Source organism: Pelobates fuscus, chromosome 12 (genome assembly GCF_036172605.1).
Source record: "Pelobates fuscus isolate aPelFus1 chromosome 12, aPelFus1.pri, whole genome shotgun sequence".
In the NCBI taxonomy this organism is placed as follows: domain Eukaryota; kingdom Metazoa; phylum Chordata; class Amphibia; order Anura; family Pelobatidae; genus Pelobates; species Pelobates fuscus.
In genome coordinates, this window is record NC_086328.1 from 124837234 (window position 1) to 124861204 (window position 23971).

Consider the following 23971-nt stretch of genomic DNA (forward strand, 5'->3'; position numbering starts at 1 on the left):
CAGAAAGTGAGAGATCATTTATGACATTTCTAGCTAGAAATCTTCTTTTAGAAGGCTTTGGACGATGTAGCTGGCTTTCAGCATTCACCACTTCAGATTGTATTTATTGATTTATTTTTTTAACAGATCACAGTGGTGCCTTCCCATATCATGGCAAATGGCATAATAAAATATACGGTGTTGACTATACTGAGTTTTGTGGTGGAGATACACATACTGTGTTTTTATAGTCTTTGACTTGTATAGGTATTTGCGTGTAAATCCACATGAGGATTACCATGAATTATAAGAACCATGTGTGCCTTGTTTTAAACACACGTGAAGCTTTATTTAGTGTGTATCTACTGTGTGTGTTGGTTTTGTTTTTTTTATGGTGTGTCACACTTGTGGTGGTTTGTCTGCACGTTCACCATTTAATTCTTCTGACAGGTTGGAAATGTATCGGAAAGTACCATCTCTGAGGATTCTTGCGTGTGGTGGGGATGGCACGGTGAGCTTCACCTGTTTCTGCTTTCATTTCCTTTTCTGTCTAGTTTTAACTTGAAAGGGACACTATAGTCACGTGAACAATTACAGCTTAATGTAATTGTCCTGGTGGGTATCGTATGTCCCTGCAAGGTTTTTAATGTAAACTCTGTCTTTGCAAAGAAAACGCAGTGTTTACATTACTGCCTAGTAACACCTCTTATGGCAGTCACTCAGACAGCCACTAGAGGTGCTTCCTGGGTCAGCGCTGCATAGTGTGCAGCACTAATGTTTACCGTCTCAACGCTCTGCATGGATGCGCTGAACATTCCTGATTGGCACAGAGCAGTGTGATCATCAAGTTTGATCTCAACCAAGGAGGTGGAGTGAGGGTGGGCCAGACACGATAAGACCGCACAGCGCTGGATGAAAGGTGAGTAAACTTTTGCTAACAGGGTCAGGGGCACTTGTAGAACTGTAGTGTCAGGAATACATATTGGTATTCCTGACGCTATAGTGTTCCTTTTAAAGGGTACTTTTTTTTTTTTTACTATACATTTTTAATTCGGTCTTTTTGAAGCTGTAATTTTTTTCCACCTGTCCAAATCTCAGTATCTCTCTTGGGCCCCCAGCTCATAATTTCTACAGAATCCTAACTCTCTGGTCTATTTAGCACATGTTCATCACAGTCCCTCACTCTAATTGTAGGTAGGATGGATCCTTTCAGTTCTGGACCAATTGCAGCTCTTCCCTCCTCCTCCTGTGGCCATCCTTCCTCTAGGGACCGGGAATGATCTCGCTAGGACTCTCAACTGGGGTGGGGTAAGTGCTTCCTTGTTATCATGTTTCCTAAGCTATGAATGACATCTTAACTGCAGATTGGTTTGTAAACTGGCTGATGATATAGTCCTCTTCTTTATTAGAATGGAGATTCGTAAGCAGGGGGTTTTTAGGGGCACCAAGTAAATAACATTGATGGAGGGCCCTTCTTTAACATGAGCAGTGGATTCGTTTATACACCAGTTAAAAAGTAATGCAAATTAAACTGAAAATGGCTAATAAAATGTAGTTTGTCAAATTAATTTCTTGATACTCTGATATATTATTGCCCTTTCAACTTTTGAAAGCAGTCAAAAGGGTTTAGTGGAGATAGATGCAAAGTATATTCTAGATGGAGACATCTAATGGACAGACTGACATGGGTTGTATTTTCCAAATTGTAGATGATGTGACATTTGGCATACAGTTGTGGAGATGTTTATTTGTGGTGATCTGAGTAATTGCCTTTGGTATATTTGCCTATTCAAAATATATTGCCTTGCAATCCTCGTTTATACCTGTAGTAATCCTATTATCCAGTAGGTGTCTCTAGTGATATAGATTAGATAGATTAGTGCTTTAATGCATACAAACTATAGTTTCAGATATAGAACAATGGTAGGTTCATGTGGCTATATTAATGTCTATTAGCTATGCCATGCTACTGATAATTGTATGGGTTGGCATTAGAAGATTTCCTGCCTACCTTGCTCCCAGTGGTCCTATATCAAACACACCTCTAAAATGAGCACATTGTGGCTTTAAGTGATTTGATCACGTCCCTGTTTTGACATCCTGACTCTGTATTGATTTTACAGTTAATAGAGCCCATTAGCTGTTTAACTCAGGGGTAACCCTCCAGCTGTTGTGCTGACCCATTGGCTATATTCGGCTTGTTTAAGAAGTGTGTTAGCAATTAGCAGTTTTTATGCCCTGTAACCGCACGAGTGATTAAGTTCTCTCCCAAGAATGGAAGGTATTGGTGAAATGCGTAAGTTAGAAATGGAAGACAGTGGTGTTATTTTTCTCATGTGTAGATACAAGAGAAAGCCTTCCATTAGAAGTTTATAAAGCTAATACTGCGGCTGACATTATCGTTATCAATATTATTATTATTTATATAGCACCAACAAATTCCATAGCGCTTTACAATATTATAGGCGGGTGAGATCTAACAATAAATGAGACAATTACAAAAACTTACAGGAACAATAGGTTGAAGAGAACCCTGCTCAAACAAGTATACAGTCTAGAGGACGTGGGGTATAAAACACAAGAGGACAGGACATGAAGTTGAAGTAATACAGGTAGATGGTCTCGGATATTTTACATGTTCTTTTATCTCTTTACCTTCCCATTTCCACTATATCAGGGCTACACAGATGAACCTCTTTCAAAAATCCTCAGCCATGTGGAGGAGGGAACTGTGGTCCAGTTAGATCGGTGGAATCTGGAAGTAGAGCGGAATCCAGAAGCCTGTGAAGATGATAAGGCTGAAGGTGCAACAGATAAGGTGAGGAGCCACATATTTAGCAGAAACACAAATACCAACAATAGAGGTTGCGATAGTGTTACATGGAAGGGTTTCATACAAGCGGTTTTAGTATTAATAAGGCACTAAAGAGCAGTCAAAATGCAGATGAATGATAAGGCAGATGGGGGAAGTTTCAAGTGAGTTCACGATCAGATGGTTACATATCTTTATACTGCACTGGTGAAAAAACCCAGCAAGCATAATAAAAATGAAAAGACTTGACATTCCCCTTCACTCAGCACAGACTCCTGTAACAGATGGAGGGACGTAATACATAAACGCCCCGTGTCCATGTTATGTGATCAGCATCTCACAGTTCTTAGAGTTATGGGAAGTCACTGCATCACTTGGAGCAGCCAAACTAGATGCCCATTCTGTCGTCCTTACTGCTATGTCCGTGATGTAGCAGTTAAGGTCAAAGTATTAAAATGCTACATTTTGATTTATACATTTGCTACCAATTTACGTACTATAATATTTTTAATGAAATATTATCCTTTCTAAAGTGACCCCAGGTTACACTGGTCCTGGCATGTGGGCTTTACAGTACTGATATCCAATTCTTTAACTGTTTTTCCTAACCTACAGCTGCCCTTGGATGTGTTCAATAATTATTTTAGCCTTGGATTTGACGCTCGTGTCACGCTGGAATTCCATGAGTCCCGAGGTACATATCACCAATATGTTGTAGTCTATATTGAATATTTAACTATGTACAGGGGATTTGTTATTGGTTTAGCCGTATTTGAAATCATTGTGTATGGGGTGTGATTGTATCCTCCCGTCTGCAGTGGATAGCATTGCTGTGTTTGCCCACCAAGCTGGGGAATGGCTATTACGCATGGAATAAATGAAGATTTCAGCGGTGTGGCTCAGTATAAATGCGCTAATAAGCCGTTGGTAGTGTCTCGTTATTTAATTTAGAAAGTTTGGATTCTGAAGAAGTTTTGGCAGTGTACTCCCCTGTTTTGTTTGACAGCATATGAACATTTTGGGTTGATACTTTCTCTGTCACCATTAGAGGCCAAGCCTGAGAAATTTAACAGCCGTTTCCGGAACAAGATGTTCTATGCCGGGGTGAGTGTTCCTTCTGCCCAGCTCTTCTCTAACCAATTCCTAACTCGCCACACCTCACTCACTCTGTCATTATTCACTCAGACTGCATTCTCCGACTTCCTGACCGGCAGCTCACGGGATCTGGCCAAACACATCCGTGTAGTTGTGAGTATCCACTTTACAGCTCGTAGTGTATTGTGTGTTTTACCATATAGTGCTATTTTTTATTTTCTCATGGTACAGAGTTGTATGCATTTCGAATGTTTAGCAGGGAACTACATTTTTATTGAAACAAATGCAGTGAGATGTTATTTGAACATTCTCAGTTCTCTCTAAATACGTACCTTCCCGCTACGCTGAGGTTGAAACCACCACAGCAGACCCACTAGTGTGGCTAGGCTAGTTAATACATTAAAGGGATACTCCAGGCACACAGATGTGTCTGGTGCCATGTGTAGACTTAGTTGCAGTACGGTATGCAGTGTTCCATTTTTTGCTCCCGTAATACAGCTGTACATTATGTCTTCACATATATCTGTATTGCCAGCGGGTATTGCACAGCAGGGGTTTCTGGGATTTGTAGTTTTGCTGTCAGGCCTTTAACGTAGAGCTGGCAGCTGAACAGCAACTCAATGTCACTAGCTGTGCCCATACTTTTTTACCTACCCCTCCTTACTGATACCATGAATTTTTTAAAATTTTTGTTTTTCTTTAGTTCAACAACTTAAGGACACATGACATGTGTGACATGTCATGATTCCCTTTTATTCCAGAAGTTTGGTCCTTAAGGGGTTAAGATACTTTTGCACAGTATAAGCTATAGGGTTTATAGCAAAGGTTCGGCTTACTTTTAGACGTGTGTGTGTGTCTGTCTCTGTCTGTCTCACATCACTGACACTAAATCATCTCTCGATATAAGATCCATTTTTATTATGAAAAAACCTGCAATGTGTTTCACGCGTAAATTAATAGTATAGTAATATTAAGGCAGTTTGTATGAAATGGATGGTCTCTCTGCCATGTGTGATGTTAAATAGCCAGGGTTATTTGCTAAACCAGGAATACTGAGTTGTGAAGGGATGTGTAATGTTTCATGCTGAAGTAATTTGTAGAAATTCTAAAGCTCTATTTTTCTAGCTTGGGGTTTTAACCTTAAACTTGCTGTTCCCTTCTCTATTCTCACAGTTCCTTGCATAATGAATAGTCCTGAGTGTGTTTGGGGCCATGAAGATGTTTTATATTATTTACCGTGTACAAATTAAACTGGAAATAAGTCTGTTACTGACCTGATCTTTCTTCCCTTGCAGTGTGATGACACGGATCTTACTGCAAAAATCCAGGAGCTCAAGTTGCAATGCTTAGTATTCCTTAACATACCCCGGTGAGTAGCAGGGGATCTTACATTTCTATTATTTTGTTCCGAATCCTTCCATAGAGCCTCACGTAGCCCTGAAAGGGAACTAATTCAATTCTCCATTCACTGATCCCCAACCAGTACTTGGTATCATGTTTACCTCCTTTATTTGAATGTTGCTCCAGAAGTCCAACTTAGAATGAAAGTGTATTTTTTTTTTTTATTGGAATGAACACGGGCTCAAGTTGCAGCTGTGTATGTGAAGGTCTAGACTGTGCCCCGTGCACACCGAACAAATGATCTCTTCTTGTAATGTTCATAGGGGATAGCGAACAAGTAGCTGTTTAGTTGTTAATAAACAGCAAATCGCACTGTGATCTGACTGCAACATGCAGAGCCTAACTGAGGATATTGGGCATTGCAGTCCTTTATCCACAGATGTTATTGCAAAGGATTCTGGATGTTGTACTTCATTATGAACCAAGATGTTACAAATGGATTGTTCCTTTTCTTTTGGTGAAAATGTTGGCTCTACATAAAACTATATTTGTTTGTTTGTTGCAATAAGCTTTGCTTGGTTCCCTTTAGGTACTGTGCCGGCACTATGCCATGGGGGAATCCTGGGGAACACCATGATTTTGAACCTCAGAGGCACGATGATGGATGTATTGAAGTGATTGGGTTCACCATGGCATCTCTGGTAGAGTTTTAATTTTTTGTATTCTGATTTTAGTTCTTTCCTTGAGTTTCTGACGTTTTCCAGTGTGAATGGATGACAATAACCTTCTCTGCTGATCCAATGTACACACTCTTCACTGGTGGCACAAACATTCCCTCCGATACGGTTTAAACAAACGTATCCATTCCACCAGTACTATGTGTCATGGTTCTGGCTATACCAATATATGCGTTTTGCCCTGGTTACAGGTAACCTCCACGTGAATTCACAGCGACCTTCCACACTTCACCAGCTGTCAACTTGTGTGGCACAAATCAAACCATACTGACTCTCTAATTTCCATAATGAATGCTACTGCCAGGCTTATATTTCTCTCCTGTGTCTCCACTCACACATCATCCCTCTCTCAATTGTTTGTACCTTATAGGATTCAATTCTATTCTATTCATTAATTATTGTAGTTACTTTGACATTTTATTTTCCCAATAGACAGCGCTGTGCAGACATGTATTCTTTTACAAGCAAACAGCACGCAGATACACTCCCCATCACTGACTCTGCAGACTAATTTGTTTTTTTTTTTTGTTGTTTTTTTTTTTAACCCATCACTCACTTTGTCTTGTCTTTCTTAATCAGTCTGTCTGTTTATCTCTGGCATACTCGGTAACATTCCTTGAATATTTGTTTCCAGTTATCCCTCTGTTTTCTTCTCATTCTAATACTTCCAGCCCCTGTTTGCTCAGAGTATGAAGGTATATATTTATCCCTTTGCTATTCTCATTGACTTTGCAAATAGGCTGCGCTGCAGGTTGGTGGTCATGGTGAACGACTGCACCAATGCCGAGAGGTTCTGCTCAGCACATTTAAGTCCATTCCAATGCAAGTAGATGGTGAGCCTTGCAAGTTAGGACCTTCTATAGTGAAGATTACCCTGCGGAATCAGGCCAACCTTGTACAGAAAACCAAGAGACGTACGTCTATCCCTCTGCGCAATGAGTGAGTTATTTACTATTCAGTGATTGTTGCATCCTGATAAAAATGAGGCCATAGTGTTTTTGTGTAGCCTCCACTCTAGTGAAATCTAATAGTGGTGTTATCCAAACAATGCTGGCCTCCCTGGGTCCAGTACCTTTATTAATATTTGTAATATTTTGTTTCCCAACTGCTCTATGAGTCACCTATTGGAATATAGATCATTTCTCCCCTGCAAAGAAACTGCACTCTTTCTTTCTGAACCTCGACTAACCGTTGTGTGTGTATATATACTATGTTTCTGCACAGTCAGCAGCCGGTTCCGGACAGGCTGCGTCTACGAGTCAACCGCATCTCCATGCATGACTACGAGGCCTTGCACTACGACAAGGAGAAACTGAGAGAAGCTTGTAAGTACTTTATAAATACTGACTGACTTCAGCAAATACAAAACCCCTCTTTTTGCCTGATGTATTTATCTTTGCTTCGCTTGATGTGCAGTACACTGAAGATCATGTTTGCCATCAGGTGTTTTTTTTTTTTTTTGTTTGTTTTTTTTACATTTGCAGAACCCATGAATCCAAACCAGCCATTTACTTGTGTTCTTTCTAGTGATAATTAGTGCACACTAAGCGGCGAACTATTTTGTAACGTTCTGTCCAGACATCTTTGCATGATTATGTAATCAAGCTCTGATCTATCCTTCCTGCAGACTCTGCTAATTCACAGGCAATGCTATTGGTTGAGAATTATCGAATTTTCACGCATAGCGAGTAGGTTTAATACACCGTCACACAAGCAAATTACAGGAAAAGCACAACTGCTATTTTCTTCTTCTCCTTATTGTTATTATTATTATTACGTGTTCACATTAGACCATTGGGAGATTTATATATTCTGCATGTTTATTCCCCTTTTGCAGACTTCTATTACAGAAGGGTACCCCACTTTTTTTTCTTGTAATGTGGGATAAGATGTTAAAAATAATTGATGAGCGGCAGTGGAGGACCTTAACAGTTTTTATGTGCAGGGCGATTTATTTGCAGTAGTTCTGGAGGGCAGAGTGAAAATAAAATAATAGGAACAAATTAATATTCCTTTTTTTCCCCCAGTTCTGTAGGGGCCCTGGCAACCCTCATTGGTAGCTGTTGTGAGAAGCTTACTTGAGAGCACATTGGCATGTCAGCAAAATTGGGCTGGTTTGAAATCTGCCACGTTTCTGCAGGTTTTGCGCTTGCCTAGTGTCCTTTAAAAATAATTTTTTCAGGAATTTTCATGAAGTTGCCATTCGGGCAGTTGAGACATCTGCCCACAAGTGGAGGCAATGTATTGGCCTCCATGCTCAGAGGCCATCATTGGTTGGTAGCCGACATGGTGAGTCTATCAGTATGTTGATGCTTTAACCATGCGCACACTGTGTGCTGAGAGCTAATAGTGAGTCAGGAGTAGCCGACATGGTTAGTCTATCAGTATGTTGATGCTTTAACCATGCGCACACTGTGTGCTGAGAGCTAATAGTGAGTCAGGAGTAGCTGACATGGTTAGTATATCTGTATGTTGATGCTTTAACCATGCACATACTGTGTGCTGAGAGCTAATAGTGAGGTCAGGAGTAGCCGACATGGTGAGTCTATCAGTATGTTGATGCTTTAACCATGTGCACACTGTGTGCTGAGAGCTAATAGTGAGTCAGGAGTAGCCGACATGGTTAGTCTATCAGTATGTTTCTATGTTTCTATGTTGATGCTTTAACCATGCACATACTGTGTGCTGAGAGCTAATAGTGAGTCAGGAGTAGCCGACATGGTGAGTCTATCAGTATGTTGATGCTTTAACCATGTGCACACTGTGTGCTGAGAGCTAATAGTGAGTCAGGAGTAGCCGACATGGTGAGTCTATCAGTATGTTGATGCTTTAACCATGCGCACACTGTGTGCTGAGAGCTAATAGTGAGTCAGGAGTAGCTGACATGGTTAGTATATCAGTATGTTGATGCTTTAACCATGCGCACACTGTGTGCTGAGAGCTAATAGTGAGTCAGGAGTAGCCGACATGGTGAGTCTATCAGTATGTTGATGCTTTAACCATGCGCACACTGTGTGCTGAGAGCTAATAGTGAGTCAGGAGTAGCCGACATGGTTAGTATATCAGTATGTTGATGCTTTAACCATGCACATACTGTGTGCTGAGAGCTAATAGTGAGGTCAGGAGTAGCCGACATGGTGAGTCTATCAGTATGTTGATGCTTTAACCATGTGCACACTGTGTGCTGAGAGCTAATAGTGAGTCAGGAGTAGCCGACATGGTTAGTCTATCAGTATGTTGATGCTTTAACCATGCACACACTGTGTGCTGAGAGCTAATAGTGAGTCAGGAGTAGCCGACATGGTGAGTCTATCAGTATGTTGATACTTTAACCATGTGCACACTGTGTGCTGAGAGCTAATAGTGAGTCAGGAGTAGCCGACATGGTGAGTCTATCAGTATGTTGATACTTTAACCATGCGCACACTGTGTGCTGAGAGCTAATAGTGAGTCAGGAGTAGCTGACATGGTTAGTCTATCAGTATGTTGATGCTTTAACCATGCGCACACTGTGTGCTGAGAGCTAATAGTGAGTCAGGAGTAGCCGACATGGTTAGTATATCAGTATGTTGATGCTTTAACCATGCGCACACTGTGTGCTGAGAGCTAATAGTGAGTCAGGAGTAGCCGACATGGTGAGTCTATCAGTATGTTGATACTTTAACCCTGTGCACACTGTGTGCTGAGAGCTAATAGTGAGTCAGGAGTAGCCGACATGGTGAGTCTATCAGTATGTTGATGCTTTAACCATGCGCGCACTGTTTGCTGAGAGCTAATAGTGAGTCAGGAGTAGCTGACATGGTTAGTATATCAGTATGTTGATGCTTTAACCATGCGCACACTGTGTGCTGAGAGCTAATAGTGAGTCAGGAGTAGCCGACATGGTTAGTATATCAGTATGTTGATGCTTTAACCATGCGCACACTGTGTGCTGAGAGCTAATAGTGAGTCAGGAGTAGCTGACATGGTGAGTCTATCAGTATGTTGATACTTTAACCATGCGCACACTGTGTGCTGAGAGCTAATAGTGAGTCAGGAGTAGCCGACGTGGTTAGTATATCAGTATGTTGATACTTTAACCATGCGCACACTGTGTGCTGAGAGCTAATAGTGAGTCAGGAGTAGACGACATGGTTAGTCTATCAGTATGTTGATGCTTTAACCATGTGCACACTGTGTGCTGAGAGCTAATAGTGAGTCAGGAGTAGCCGACATGGTTAGTATATCAGTATGTGTATGTTGATGCTTTAACCATGCGCACACTGTGTGCTGAGAGCTAATAGTGAGTCAGGAGTAGCCGACATGGTTAGTCTATCAGTATGTTGATGCTTTAACCATGCGCACACTGTGTGCTGAGAGCCAATAGTGAGTCAGGAGTAGTCGACATGGTTAGTCTATCAGTATGTTGATGCTTTAACCATGCACATACTGTGTGCTGAGAGCTAATAGTGAGTCAGGAGTAGCCGACATGGTTAGTCTATCAGTATGTTGATACTTTAACCATGCGCACACTGTGTGCTGAGAGCTAATAGTGAGTCAGGAGTAGCCGACATGGTTAGTCTATCAGTATGTCGATGCTTTAACCATGCACACACTGTGTGCTGAGAGCTAATAGTGAGTCAGGAGTAGCCGACATGGTTAGTCTATCAGTATGTTGATGCTTTAACCATGCGCACACTGTGTGCTGAGAGCTAATAGTGAGTCAGGAGTAGCCGACATGGTTAGTATATCAGTATGTTGATACTTTAACCATGCGCACACTGTGTGCTGAGAGCTAATAGTGAGTCAGGAGTAGCCGACATGGTTAGTCTATCAGTATGTTGATGCTTTAACCATGCGCACACTGTTTGCTGAGAGCTAATAGTGAGTCAGGAGTAGCTGACATGGTTAGTATATCAGTATGTTGATACTTTAACCATGTGCACACTGTGTGCTGAGAGCTAATAGTGAGTCAGGAGTAGCCGACATGGTGAGTCTATCAATATGTTGATGCTTTAACCATGCGCATACTGTGTGCTGAGAGCTAATAGTGAGTCAGGAGTAGCCGACATGGTTAGTATATCAGTATGTTGATGCTTTAACCATGCGCACACTGTGTGCTGAGAGCCAATAGTGTGTCAGGAGTAGCTGACATGGTTAGTCTATCAGTATGTTGATGCTTTAACCCTGTGCACACTGTGTGCTGAGAGCTAATAGTGAGTCAGGAGTAGCCGACATGGTTAGTCTATCAGTATGTTGAAACTTTAACCATGCACATACTGTGTGCTGAGAGCTAATAGTGAGTCATGAGTAGCCGACATGGTGAGTCTATCAGTATGTTGATGCTTTAACCATGTGCACACTGTGTGCTGAGAGCTAATAGTGAGGTCAGGAGTAGCCGACATGGTTAGTATATCAGTATGTTGATGCTTTAACCATGTGCACACTGTGTGCTGAGAGCTAATAGTGAGTCAGGAGTAGCTGACATGGTTAGTATATCAGTATGTTGATACTTTAACCATGTGCACACTGTGTGCTGAGAGCTAATAGTGAGTCAGGAGTAGCCGACATGGTGAGTCTATCAGTATGTTGATACTTTAACCATGCGCACACTGTGTGCTGAGAGCTAATAGTGAGTCAGGAGTAGCTGACATGGTTAGTCTATCAGTATGTTGATGCTTTAACCATGCGCACACTGTGTGCTGAGAGCTAATAGTGAGTCAGGAGTAGCCGACATGGTTAGTATATCAGTATGTTGATGCTTTAACCATGCGCACACTGTTTGCTGAGAGCTAATAGTGAGTCAGGAGTAGCCGACATGGTTAGTCTATCAGTATGTTGATGCTTTAACCATGCGCACACTGTGTGCTGAGAGCTAATAGTGAGTCAGGAGTAGCCGACATGGTGAGTCTATCAGTATGTTGATACTTTAACCCTGTGCACACTGTGTGCTGAGAGCTAATAGTGAGTCAGGAGTAGCCGACATGGTGAGTCTATCAGTATGTTGATGCTTTAACCATGCGCGCACTGTTTGCTGAGAGCTAATAGTGAGTCAGGAGTAGCCGACATGGTTAGTATATCAGTATGTTGATACTTTAACCATGCGCACACTGTGTGCTGAGAGCTAATAGTGAGTCAGGAGTAGCTGACATGGTTAGTATATCAGTATGTTGATGCTTTAACCATGCGCACACTGTGTGCTGAGAGCTAATAGTGAGTCAGGAGTAGCCGACATGGTTAGTATATCAGTATGTTGATGCTTTAACCATGCGCACACTGTGTGCTGAGAGCTAATAGTGAGTCAGGAGTAGCTGACATGGTGAGTCTATCAGTATGTTGATACTTTAACCATGCGCACACTGTGTGCTGAGAGCTAATAGTGAGTCAGGAGTAGCCGACGTGGTTAGTATATCAGTATGTTGATACTTTAACCATGCGCACACTGTGTGCTGAGAGCTAATAGTGAGTCAGGAGTAGACGACATGGTTAGTCTATCAGTATGTTGATGCTTTAACCATGTGCACACTGTGTGCTGAGAGCTAATAGTGAGTCAGGAGTAGCCGACATGGTTAGTATATCAGTATGTGTATGTTGATGCTTTAACCATGCGCACACTGTGTGCTGAGAGCTAATAGTGAGTCAGGAGTAGCCGACATGGTTAGTCTATCAGTATGTTGATGCTTTAACCATGCGCACACTGTGTGCTGAGAGCCAATAGTGAGTCAGGAGTAGTCGACATGGTTAGTCTATCAGTATGTTGATGCTTTAACCATGCACATACTGTGTGCTGAGAGCTAATAGTGAGTCAGGAGTAGCCGACATGGTTAGTCTATCAGTATGTTGATACTTTAACCATGCGCACACTGTGTGCTGAGAGCTAATAGTGAGTCAGGAGTAGCCGACATGGTTAGTCTATCAGTATGTCGATGCTTTAACCATGCACACACTGTGTGCTGAGAGCTAATAGTGAGTCAGGAGTAGCCGACATGGTTAGTCTATCAGTATGTTGATGCTTTAACCATGCGCACACTGTGTGCTGAGAGCTAATAGTGAGTCAGGAGTAGCCGACATGGTTAGTATATCAGTATGTTGATACTTTAACCATGCGCACACTGTGTGCTGAGAGCTAATAGTGAGTCAGGAGTAGCCGACATGGTTAGTCTATCAGTATGTTGATGCTTTAACCATGCGCACACTGTTTGCTGAGAGCTAATAGTGAGTCAGGAGTAGCTGACATGGTTAGTATATCAGTATGTTGATACTTTAACCATGTGCACACTGTGTGCTGAGAGCTAATAGTGAGTCAGGAGTAGCCGACATGGTGAGTCTATCAATATGTTGATGCTTTAACCATGCGCATACTGTGTGCTGAGAGCTAATAGTGAGTCAGGAGTAGCCGACATGGTTAGTATATCAGTATGTTGATGCTTTAACCATGCGCACACTGTGTGCTGAGAGCCAATAGTGTGTCAGGAGTAGCTGACATGGTTAGTCTATCAGTATGTTGATGCTTTAACCCTGTGCACACTGTGTGCTGAGAGCTAATAGTGAGTCAGGAGTAGCCGACATGGTTAGTCTATCAGTATGTTGAAACTTTAACCATGCACATACTGTGTGCTGAGAGCTAATAGTGAGTCATGAGTAGCCGACATGGTGAGTCTATCAGTATGTTGATGCTTTAACCATGTGCACACTGTGTGCTGAGAGCTAATAGTGAGGTCAGGAGTAGCCGACATGGTTAGTATATCAGTATGTTGATGCTTTAACCATGTGCACACTGTGTGCTGAGAGCTAATAGTGAGTCAGGAGTAGCTGACATGGTTAGTATATCAGTATGTTGATACTTTAACCATGTGCACACTGTGTGCTGATAGCTAACGAGTAGCTGACATGTTTTATAACAGCAGCAATATTTAATGGAAAGCTAAGGTTATCATAGCAGGAGTGCTACTGAAGGTGGGATCATGTAAGGGAGGGCTAAGAAGATAGAGCTGGAGCAATATATAGAGACCAGGCCCGGACTGGCCATCGGGCACACCGGGCAAATGCCCGGTGGGCCGCGATGGCCGTGGGGCCGAGGCCGGCAGGGGAAGGTCCCAGGACTTCCCCTGCCGGTTTATGCAGGGCCGGCACTATCCGAGCGCCGGCCCCGCTGTATTCCATGTCGGGCCGGTGGGGAGATCAAAGATCTCCCTCACCGGCCCACATGCTATCCATTGCGGCCGCCGGCGGGGAGAGAGGGAAGGAGACAGCCTGCACGGAGAGAGGACCCGGCGGAGCTCTGACTTGCAGCTCCGCCGGGTTCCTCTCGCGAGATCCGGAGCGTTGCCATGGCAATGACCGGATCTCGCGAGAGTGAGCTCTAGCCCGCAGGCTAGAGTTCACTCACCACGAGGACCACCAGGGAACACTGCCACTCTGCCTCCCAGTCCCAGGAACCAGTCCCCCCCTCCCAGGCTAAAGGTAAGAAGGGAGGGGGGGACATAATGCCTGTTATTTTATTTGTTTACCCCCCCCCCCCCTCCCCACACAAAATCCATTCTAACATTTATACATCACTCGCACCCATCACACTCAGCACTCTCACACCCATCACTCACACCCATCACACTCAGCACTCTCACACCCATCACACTCAGCACTCTCACCCCCAGCACTCTCACCCACAGCACTCTCACCCACAGCACTCTCACCCACAGCATACACAGCACTCTCACACCCATCACACACAGCACTCTCACACCCATCACACACAGCACTCTCACACCCATCACACACAGCACTCTCACACCCATCACACACAGCACTCTCACACCCATCACACACAGCACTCTCACACCCATCACACACAGCACTCACACCCATCACACTCAGCACTCACACCCATCACACTCAGCACTCTTACACTCGGCACTCTCACCCACATAACACACAGCACTCTCACACCCATCACACTCAGCACTCTCACACCCATCACACTCAGCACTCTCACACCCATCACACTCAGCACTCTCACACCCATCACACTCAGCACTCTCACACCCATCACACTCAGCACTCTCACACCCATCACACTCAGCACTCTCACACCCATCACACTCAGCACTCTCACACCCATCACACTCAGCACTCTCACACCCATCACACTCAGCACTCTCACACCCATCACACTCAGCACTCTCACACCCATCACACTCAGCACTCACACACCCATCACACTCAGCACTCACACACCCATCACACTCAGCACTCTTACACACATCACACTCGGCACTCGCACATTCAGCACTCTCACACACAGCACTATCACACTCGGCACTCTCACACCCATCACACTCAGCACTCACACCCATCACACTCAGCACTCACACCCATCACACTCAGCACTCACACCCATCACACTCAGCACTCACACCCATCACACCCATCACACTCAGCACTCACACCCATCACACTCAGCACTCACTCAGCACTCTCACCCACATAACACACAGCACTCTCACAACTATCACACACAGCATTCTCACACACAGCACTCTCACACACAGCACTCTCTAACCCAACACACACAGCACTCTCACACCCATCACACAAAGCATTCTCACACACATCACTTTCACACACATCATACACAGCACTCTCACACACAGCACTCTCTAACCCATCACACACAGCACTCTCACACACATCGTACACAGTACTCTTACACACATCACACTCAGCACTCTCACACACAGCACTATCACACTCAGCACTCTCACACCCATCATGCACAGCACTATCATACACATTACAAACAGCACTGTCACACACAGCACTCTCACACACCACATTCTTACACACATCACACACAGCATTCTCTCACACACCACTTACCGCAGCCTCACATACCACTTACCGCACCCTCACACACAGCATCCATCACGCACCCTCACACACAGCATCCATCACGCACACATACTGCACCCCTCACATACACACAGAACCCCCCCAACACACTGCACCACACACATACACAATACTTCCAAACACACACATATATATACATACACACACACAGCACCCCTCACACATACTGCACCCCTAAACACATTACATTCCAGACACACACTAGATCCCTTACCCAACTCTGGATCATCTACACACATATAAACACTAGATCCCTATATACACTCTGAATCCGTTATAAACACACACTCACTAGATCTCCTACACATTCTGGGTCCTTCAAACACACACTAGACTCCTATACACATACACACACACACACACTACACTCTTAACATATACACTCTGAATCCCCTATACACACACACACACACACACACACACACACACACACACTAGATTCCTTGTAAGCAAACACATACTACACCCCTAAACACACACTTTCTACAAACACTACATCACCTATACACACACTCTATAGCCTGTTTGCACACATGCTACATCCCCTTTACATACATTCTCTACAGCCCCTAGCCACATATGCATCACATTACACCACAGGCACAACATGTCTAAAACTAACCTTAATACACAATACCACACCACAATCAGCTCACTCTACACACACGCAATACCACAAGCAGACTCCAAACACATGCACAATACTCTTTCCTGGCATTTTTGTCTCCTGGTATCCAGTTATAGAGACACCAGAGACAAGTTGCAAGGAAACACAGTGCAAGCATGTTATTAAATTTGCTTGCACTGTGCAGAACAAATAGGTTTTTTTTCTTCTCATGCTAGAGCTCTTCAGCAGAGCTCTGCGCATGGTCTGCCCTGGAAGAGCATTGAACCAACATGCTCACTTTGAGAGGGGGCGTGCTTGTCATTAGTGATGACAAAACACACACCTCCTCTGACCCGCCCCCTTCTTAGTGGGCCGCTGGGATAAAAAAATGCCCGGGCCGAATTTTTCTCCCAGTCCGGCCCTGATAGAGACATGTACCGTGCGGATATCTCTGTATTGCAGCTCTGTGTAACCAATCAAAGTGATCCTGGCTGTGTGAGATAGTTATGGTATCTCCTTATTGTGCCCAGCTCTGTGCGTTATTCCTCTGTATTTATTCAGCTCTACTTGGTGTACGGGTATCTCTGCTGTCTACCCAGCTCTGTGTATTGTGTAGTTATCTTTGTGTTGTGCCCAGCTCTGTGTATTGTGTAGTTATCTTTGTGTTGTGCCCAGCTCTGTGTATTATATCTCTATCAGCTCTGTTTGTGATATGGTTATCTCTGTATTGTAATCAGCTATTTTATAGGCAGCTGTAGTGAACATACTGTTTAGGTAATGATGATTATAGAAGGCTTGGAGTGCTAGATCAAAGATATTTCCCAGGCAGTGTAGGTTATAAGTAGTATGAGGATTGGGGTAAACGTGCTGCTCAGGTAGTGTGGGTTATAGGTGGTGTGGGGAGCTGCAATGAGTGTGCTGCTAAGGTAGTGTGGGGAGCTGCAGTGAGCATGCTGATGAGGTAGTGTGGGTTATAGGAGGTGTGGGGAGCTGCAGGGAGTGTGCTGCTCAGGTAGTGTGGGTTATAGGAAGTGCAGTGAGTGTGCTTCTCAGGTAATGTGGGTTATAGGAGGTGTGGGGAGCAGCGTTAAGTGTGTTGCTCAGGTAGTGTGCGTTATAGGAGGTGTGGGGAGCTGCAATGAGTGTGCTGCTCAGGTGGTGTGGGTTGTAGGTGTGGTGAGCTGTGGTGAGTGTGCTGCTCTTGTAGTTTGGGGAGCTGCAGTGAGCATGCTGATGAGGTAGTGTGGGTTATAGGAAGTGTGGGGAGCTGCAGTGAGTGTGCTGTTCAGGTAGTGTGGGTTATAGGAAGTGCAGTGAGTGTGCTGCTCAGGTAGTGTGGGTTATAGGAGGTGTGGGGAGCTGCAGTGAGTGTGCTGCTCAGGTAGTGTGGGTTATAGGAAGTGCAGTGATGGTGCTGCTCAGGTAGTGTGGGTTATAGGAGGTGTGGGGAGGTGCAGTGATGGTGCTGCTCAGGTAGTGTGGGTTATAGGAGGCGTGGGGAGCTGCAGTGAGTGTGCTGCTCAGGTAGTGTGGGTTACAGGAGGTGTGGGGAGCTGCAGTGAGCGTGCTGCTCAGGTAGTGTGGGGAGCTGCAGATAGTGTGGGTTATAGGAGATGTGGGGAGCTGCATGGAGTGTGCTTCTCCGGTAATGTGGGTTATAGGAGGTGTGGGGAGCAGCGGTAAGTGTGTTGCTCAGGTAGTGTGCGTTATAGGAGGTGTGGGGAGCTGCAATGAGTGTGCTGCTCAGGTGGTGTGGGTTGTAGGTGTGGGGAGCTGTGGTGAGTGTGCTGCTCAGGTAGTGTGGGGAGTTGCAATGAGCATGCTGATGAGGTAGTGTGGGTTATAGGAAGTGTGGGGAGCTGCAGATAGTGTGGGTTATAGGAGATGTGGGGAGCTGCATGGAGTGTGCTGCTCAGGTAATGTGGGTTATAGGAAGTGTGGGGAGCTGCAGTGAGTGTGCTGTTCAGGTAGAGTGGGTTAATAGGGGGTTAGGGGAGATGCAGTGAGCATGCTGATGATGTAGTGTGGGTTATTGGAGGTGTGGGGAGCTGCAGGGAGTGTGCTGCTCAGGTAGTGTGGGTTATTGGAGGTGTGGGGAGCTGCACTTGGTGTGCTTTTTAGGTAGTGTGGGCTATTGGAGGTATGGGGAGCTGAGACGTGCATACTACTAAGTTAGTGTATGTTATAGGGGATGTAAGACGCTGCAGCTAAGATAGTGGTGAAGATTTCTAGGTAATTTGTTATAAGCTGGGTGTGAAGGTTGAATGGTCTGCCTGGGTTCAAGTTTAGCAGTTGAGATCATTTAACATATCACAATGATTTGTTGTGTAGTTAATTTGACAGACAAACCTGAATGATATACTATTCTGTGTGCTGAATGTTACTAATAGGTATTGATATGAGATTTAGCTCCTCGTTGTCACTAATTGCCATTGACAGCCAGTGGTAAGGGATATACATACAGTACGTAATGTTGTAAGGACTATTTTGACGTATTCTTTGTATTCCAATGAGCCCAATGCAGGATAGACTGTCTTACATTATCCCTGTATTCAATGATAATGCCCAAAAGAACTTCGGAACTTGCTGCTCACTACTCTTTGTTAGGACAAGAAATGGGGCTAAGCGGCAATCAGATGACCCAGTACGCCCCAAACGTTCCATCCATTTTAAAATTCCTGAAAAGATCTCCCACTTTGGATCTACATTCACACAGTGTTCCAGCAATAAATGCTAATATTCTTAATGTTTACTGTCTTGTCTAGGTAACGCTGTAACATAATTTTACTGTACCAAGAGATATTGCAATGTCTTTTTTACCTAAATAAAATAATATATACGTGTGTTCTTTTAGACTTGCCTGTGTCTATGTAAGGAGCTAAAAGGTTCGAAAAAAAGGATTGCTACTGGCCCATATTCTTCAAAGAAAAGCTCCCATTTATTTTTCTTTTATGTTCCTTGTTTTCAGGAAGGACATTTTGTAGAACTAGGGCTGTCTGAGAATTCTTTTTTTGCCAGCTTTGTGTTGCTCACCCCTTTTACTGTAGTTTTCCTATTAGATTGACTTTTGACAACTTGATCTGGCTATGCTTCTTTTAAGATTTTTTTTTTCTCTTTTTATTTATTCCTCTCCATTCTTTCTCTCTCCCCTCATTTTGTTTCCCCACTGCCCCTGTATATCCTTTCACTTATATTCTCCTATTCATTGTCCCACTTTTTCTTTAATCTCTCTTCTTCCAGGCACTTTGCTTTTCTGTGTCGCCATCCTCCTCCATACATTCTCTCAATTTGCTCAAATTCTTTTTGCGGTTTAAATCTCTCCGGCTCTTCCTCTTTTTAATTCTTTCCCTTCTCTATTTTTGTCTCTGTGATTACAGCTATCCCACTGGGAGTTATTGTGGTTCCCGGAGACAGTGATCTCGAGACGTGCCGTGTTCACATACAGCGGCTGCAGGAGGTGAGGACACATTGTACCCACAAATGCAAGTTTGCATACGTAATCCAGTCCTTTTGGCTGTCAGTAGGCCCTGTGTGCTCTGTATTGACCCGCTGCTCACTTATTATTATACTAAGGGTATAGCATCAAACATCCACTCCGATGGGAGAGTTGTAACTATTGCATCTTCTGATAATGGCGTTTGCGGTGTGAGCTGCTGGTATTCCATGCAGTGCATAGTCTTGATGTTGCTTATTTTAGTACCTGCTTTAACACTGATAAGATAGCTCTGTCGACTTGTGCAGAATAAACTCCGCCTCTCATCCTTCTAGAATCATAATGATGGGTACCATTGAGGTGAGTATTTACAGAATCTAGAACGCAAGAGGAATACAATATATCATTCCGAGATAAGGCACATAACTTTGCAACATCTTATTCAAATAATATGCACCTTGAGCTTTGGCTAACCGCAGCTCAAGTTATTAGTAGACTAGACTAGAGCCTTGATCTCCACCAAGCTACAAATAATGATGGTGGGTGTTGTGCCTTTTTGTATTGAGAAACTACCACATTTTGGTTGCTGATGACTGAGATCAGTGTTTGTTTGAGTGCTGGCTTTCAGTACACAAAACTACATGTCCCATGCTACTCAACTAGCCATGGAACTTTAAAATGGTTTTATTTTTTTTTTAAGACTTGTTTTTAAATCTTTCCTTTACCAACCCGCTACCCAAACGCAGCACGTGGCCTCTCTTTGTAAAAACTACAAATAAATAATAAATGAAATAATCATTTTCTCCCCAGTTATCCTGTGCTGTTACTCATGCTGCCATATATCAATGTTTTTCTCAACACAGTGTGGCCTCTTTTCAGGCTTTAAGCATTTCATAAAAAGGATCAGAGAAAGAGGCCTGTCTCACAGGCAACAGAGCCAAAGCGGAGCCCGAGCTGTCAGTTGGTTACATTTTGTAGCCAAACATCTTTCCATTTTTTTTTTTTTTTTAATCTAGCCACATACAGACACATTAATTTTACACATGGTGGTTGCCATTTGATAATGTGCAGTCCCAGTTATTTAAGCAGCTATGTTACAAATGCATTGTATTGAAAGATGTATATACATGCTGAAACTGATTGGTAGTCAGCTTAGTTACAAATTATACCTCCATTTAATTAGATATTTCAAATAGTCTGTATATTTGGAGTAATCTGCAGACAGCTGCCCAGTTCCAATGGGTCAATGAGTTCCACAATCCTCCCCAATCGTTTATGATAAAAAGTGTGCTTGTTGCTAACTGAGCATTATGGCAGCTGTAGATTTAAAAGGGTTGGGTGCTCTCCAAACACAGGGTCGGTTCTATTTAAAGTGGCGTAAAGCATACATGTGAGTACAGTGTTTTAGTTTAAGCTATAAATGAAATATTACATTTTGAGAAGTTTTCTAAGATTTACATTTTATATATTTTTGTGCATTTTGTATAGTTTTAGATCATTCGAACAGACGCAGTATTGAGAAATGTATGTTCTGGGTGTGCCCCCTCCCATTCATATTCTCAAAGGGGGTTTAAAAAAAAAACAAAAAAAAAAAACTCCAATGTTTTCTGATAGAGGAGGCAAGGATATTAGCCATGTATTGTTAGCCTGAACATGTTAGGGACATTGATTCAAATACCCTGATATGTCCCCCTGACCACCCACAAAATCCCCAGGCCCCCCTCTACACCTCCCTCCTTTTCAGGCACAAATTCGCTGTGACCCTTGCCGTCCAGCCCCCTGGCAGATTCCGCTTTCCATTCGTTGTGTTCTTTGTTTGAAAGCAAAGGGAATTTTCACTGTTGTGTATACTGGACGCAGGTTAACCAACCCTTTTATCGAGACACAGATAGGCAATTCACACAGGTGGGATCATTAACCATGACATTCTATGGCAATATATTTTACAACTTAGTAGAGATGTAACTGGCATACAAATCCTCAATTCCCTTTTAAGTGAATAATCTCACATGTGTTTTGTAATTTTTCTTACTAATGTTCACATTGTAGTCCACATTTTCCTTACAGTATATGGGGATACCATCAAACAGGGATACCCACAAAAATCGTCACCAACCCTTCATTTCGATACAATAAATTCACAGCTTTTATTACAATCACCTCATCGTGCATTGCTGAATATAATAAAGACGGTTTCTCACAGAAAGACTTCATCTGAATATATATATCGCCTGCAAGAGCTGGCATGCTGCTTCTGCAAACAGACACTCGGACACGGCTTGGCTTACTTCCAAGCATACCATACCACTTCTCACACACTTGTAGACATAGTGCCCTATTACATCTGATCTGCACACATGTGTCACTCAGGAGCACCGCAGGGATACACTGACATCATGGAAACCGTTTGTATTGTAGATTATTCCAGTGTGAGCTGTTTAATGTGGCAGGATCCCAAACCCATTTCTTTATTCCTCCCATAACCACCCCCCTCCCGTGCCCCCTACACAGAGAGCTGAGGTCATCCAAAATGGATTTAAATTTATTTAGCTTGGCGCCGGATCCTGAGCACTCGGCAGGGAACCGGCTGCTGTGACACCTCTCAGAATGCCGGAAATACAACTGGACCCAAAGGTCACCTTGCAAACATCTCTTATCCTGAGAAATCCCAGCTCTGCACTTTGTTTCGTTATAGAATTTATTCAAACGTACTTTAAGCATTTCAACATTTGTAAAAAATACACCAGCAGCCGTAAAACGATACACAACCAGAAAATCCTAAATTGTATTTTTCTTCCTCTCCTCAACCTCCTTACTGGTCCTCCCTTTGGGCTTTATCTGCTAAACACAGAATTGTACGGAGTTTAAAATCACATTTTTGGCCACAATTTAGGCAACCGTCTTCAATAATATGTGCCTTGAGTAATTATGTTAACTTTGATTTAGTCACATACACATTTTGCAGTTCAGTTTTTAGTTTATTACAATAAACTGTTTTCTGAATAAACCCCTTAATAAATATTGGGAAAGCCAAGCCCTCTTGTCTGCCATGTGTTTGATTCACTTGATGACATACGGCTGTTGGAGACTATATCATACTCACGAACAGAAAATCTAAACTACAGGTAGGCGTTTTAGAGGATACTGAATTAGAACTGATACCATCTTCTTAAACACAATGACTGCGAGAAACCTCATTTAAAAGCTTCATCGCAATAAAAACTTAATTTTAAATATCTCTTTTCTCCCCAAGGAGACTCAAGACACTTTAGATTACTATCTGATTTCTTCGGAATCGGCACCTCGTTAATAGATTCGACTGTAATGCATAAATAAAATCTGCTTCAGCAGCTCTGCTCTAAACAAACTCTACAGTCATGATGGAGATTTATATGAGTGTAATTGAAACAAAACAGCCAGACTTTGTCCCTTGTGCCATAATTGTACCTTCTTCCAGGGCTAGCATAATAAAGCGCACAAAATACACATCAAAGGAACAACACACCACGATACTGTTTTAAATCTTAAAAGGCTAAATAAAATCACCTCTCTTAGCAAATAGTCATATAACAGGGCCATAAGTATTTTTTCTTTTTTTATATTTGCACTCCGTCTATGAGGATATATTTGTTTACTGGTAAGGGGGTCCTGACAGGATTCGAACCAGAGATCCCCAGTTCATTACCACTACTCTAACTGGGCTTCTGTAGTCTCCAGACCCCCGTTCTTTGATAATCTAGATTTTACTTGAAAATAATTTTGAACCAAACTTTGAGCACAACACTGACAGAGTCTTTGCTCCACTACCACTGAAATAAGCCTTAGTGGGGCTTTGGCTGCCCCCTTTAACTACATTCTACCCTTAATTGACTACTTAACCCAATACTAATGGTAACATTTAAAACAAATTATGAAGATGTGCTCATATGAATGCAGTATCATTACAGCTCTGCACTGAAGCTCCCCGTTTTAACACAGAAATAGAAATGTAATAATATTATTATTATTTATTATTTTATATAGCCCCAGCAAATTCCATAGCGCTGTACAATGAGTATATGCATCTTCTTTTTTTTTTT

The 23971-nt window shown here is 43.0% G+C and overlaps 1 protein-coding gene across 8 annotated transcripts in view; it reads left to right on the top strand.

Moving 5' to 3' along the window:
* DGKZ (diacylglycerol kinase zeta) overlaps nucleotides 1-23971 on the top strand; it is a 187703-nt gene that overhangs the window by 138077 nt on the left and 25655 nt on the right. For all 8 annotated transcript variants that reach the window (XM_063437883.1, XM_063437885.1, XM_063437884.1 and 5 more), the window contains 11 exons: nucleotides 430-490; nucleotides 1174-1287; nucleotides 2657-2797; nucleotides 3407-3485; nucleotides 3840-3895; nucleotides 3977-4039; nucleotides 5182-5255; nucleotides 5817-5928; nucleotides 6704-6903; nucleotides 7189-7289; nucleotides 19837-19916. In XM_063437883.1, coding sequence (XP_063293953.1) covers nucleotides 430-490; nucleotides 1174-1287; nucleotides 2657-2797; nucleotides 3407-3485; nucleotides 3840-3895; nucleotides 3977-4039; nucleotides 5182-5255; nucleotides 5817-5928; nucleotides 6704-6903; nucleotides 7189-7289; nucleotides 19837-19916 — 1081 coding nt within the window. The remainder of the gene's footprint in view (nucleotides 1-429; nucleotides 491-1173; nucleotides 1288-2656; nucleotides 2798-3406; nucleotides 3486-3839; nucleotides 3896-3976; nucleotides 4040-5181; nucleotides 5256-5816; nucleotides 5929-6703; nucleotides 6904-7188; nucleotides 7290-19836; nucleotides 19917-23971) is intronic.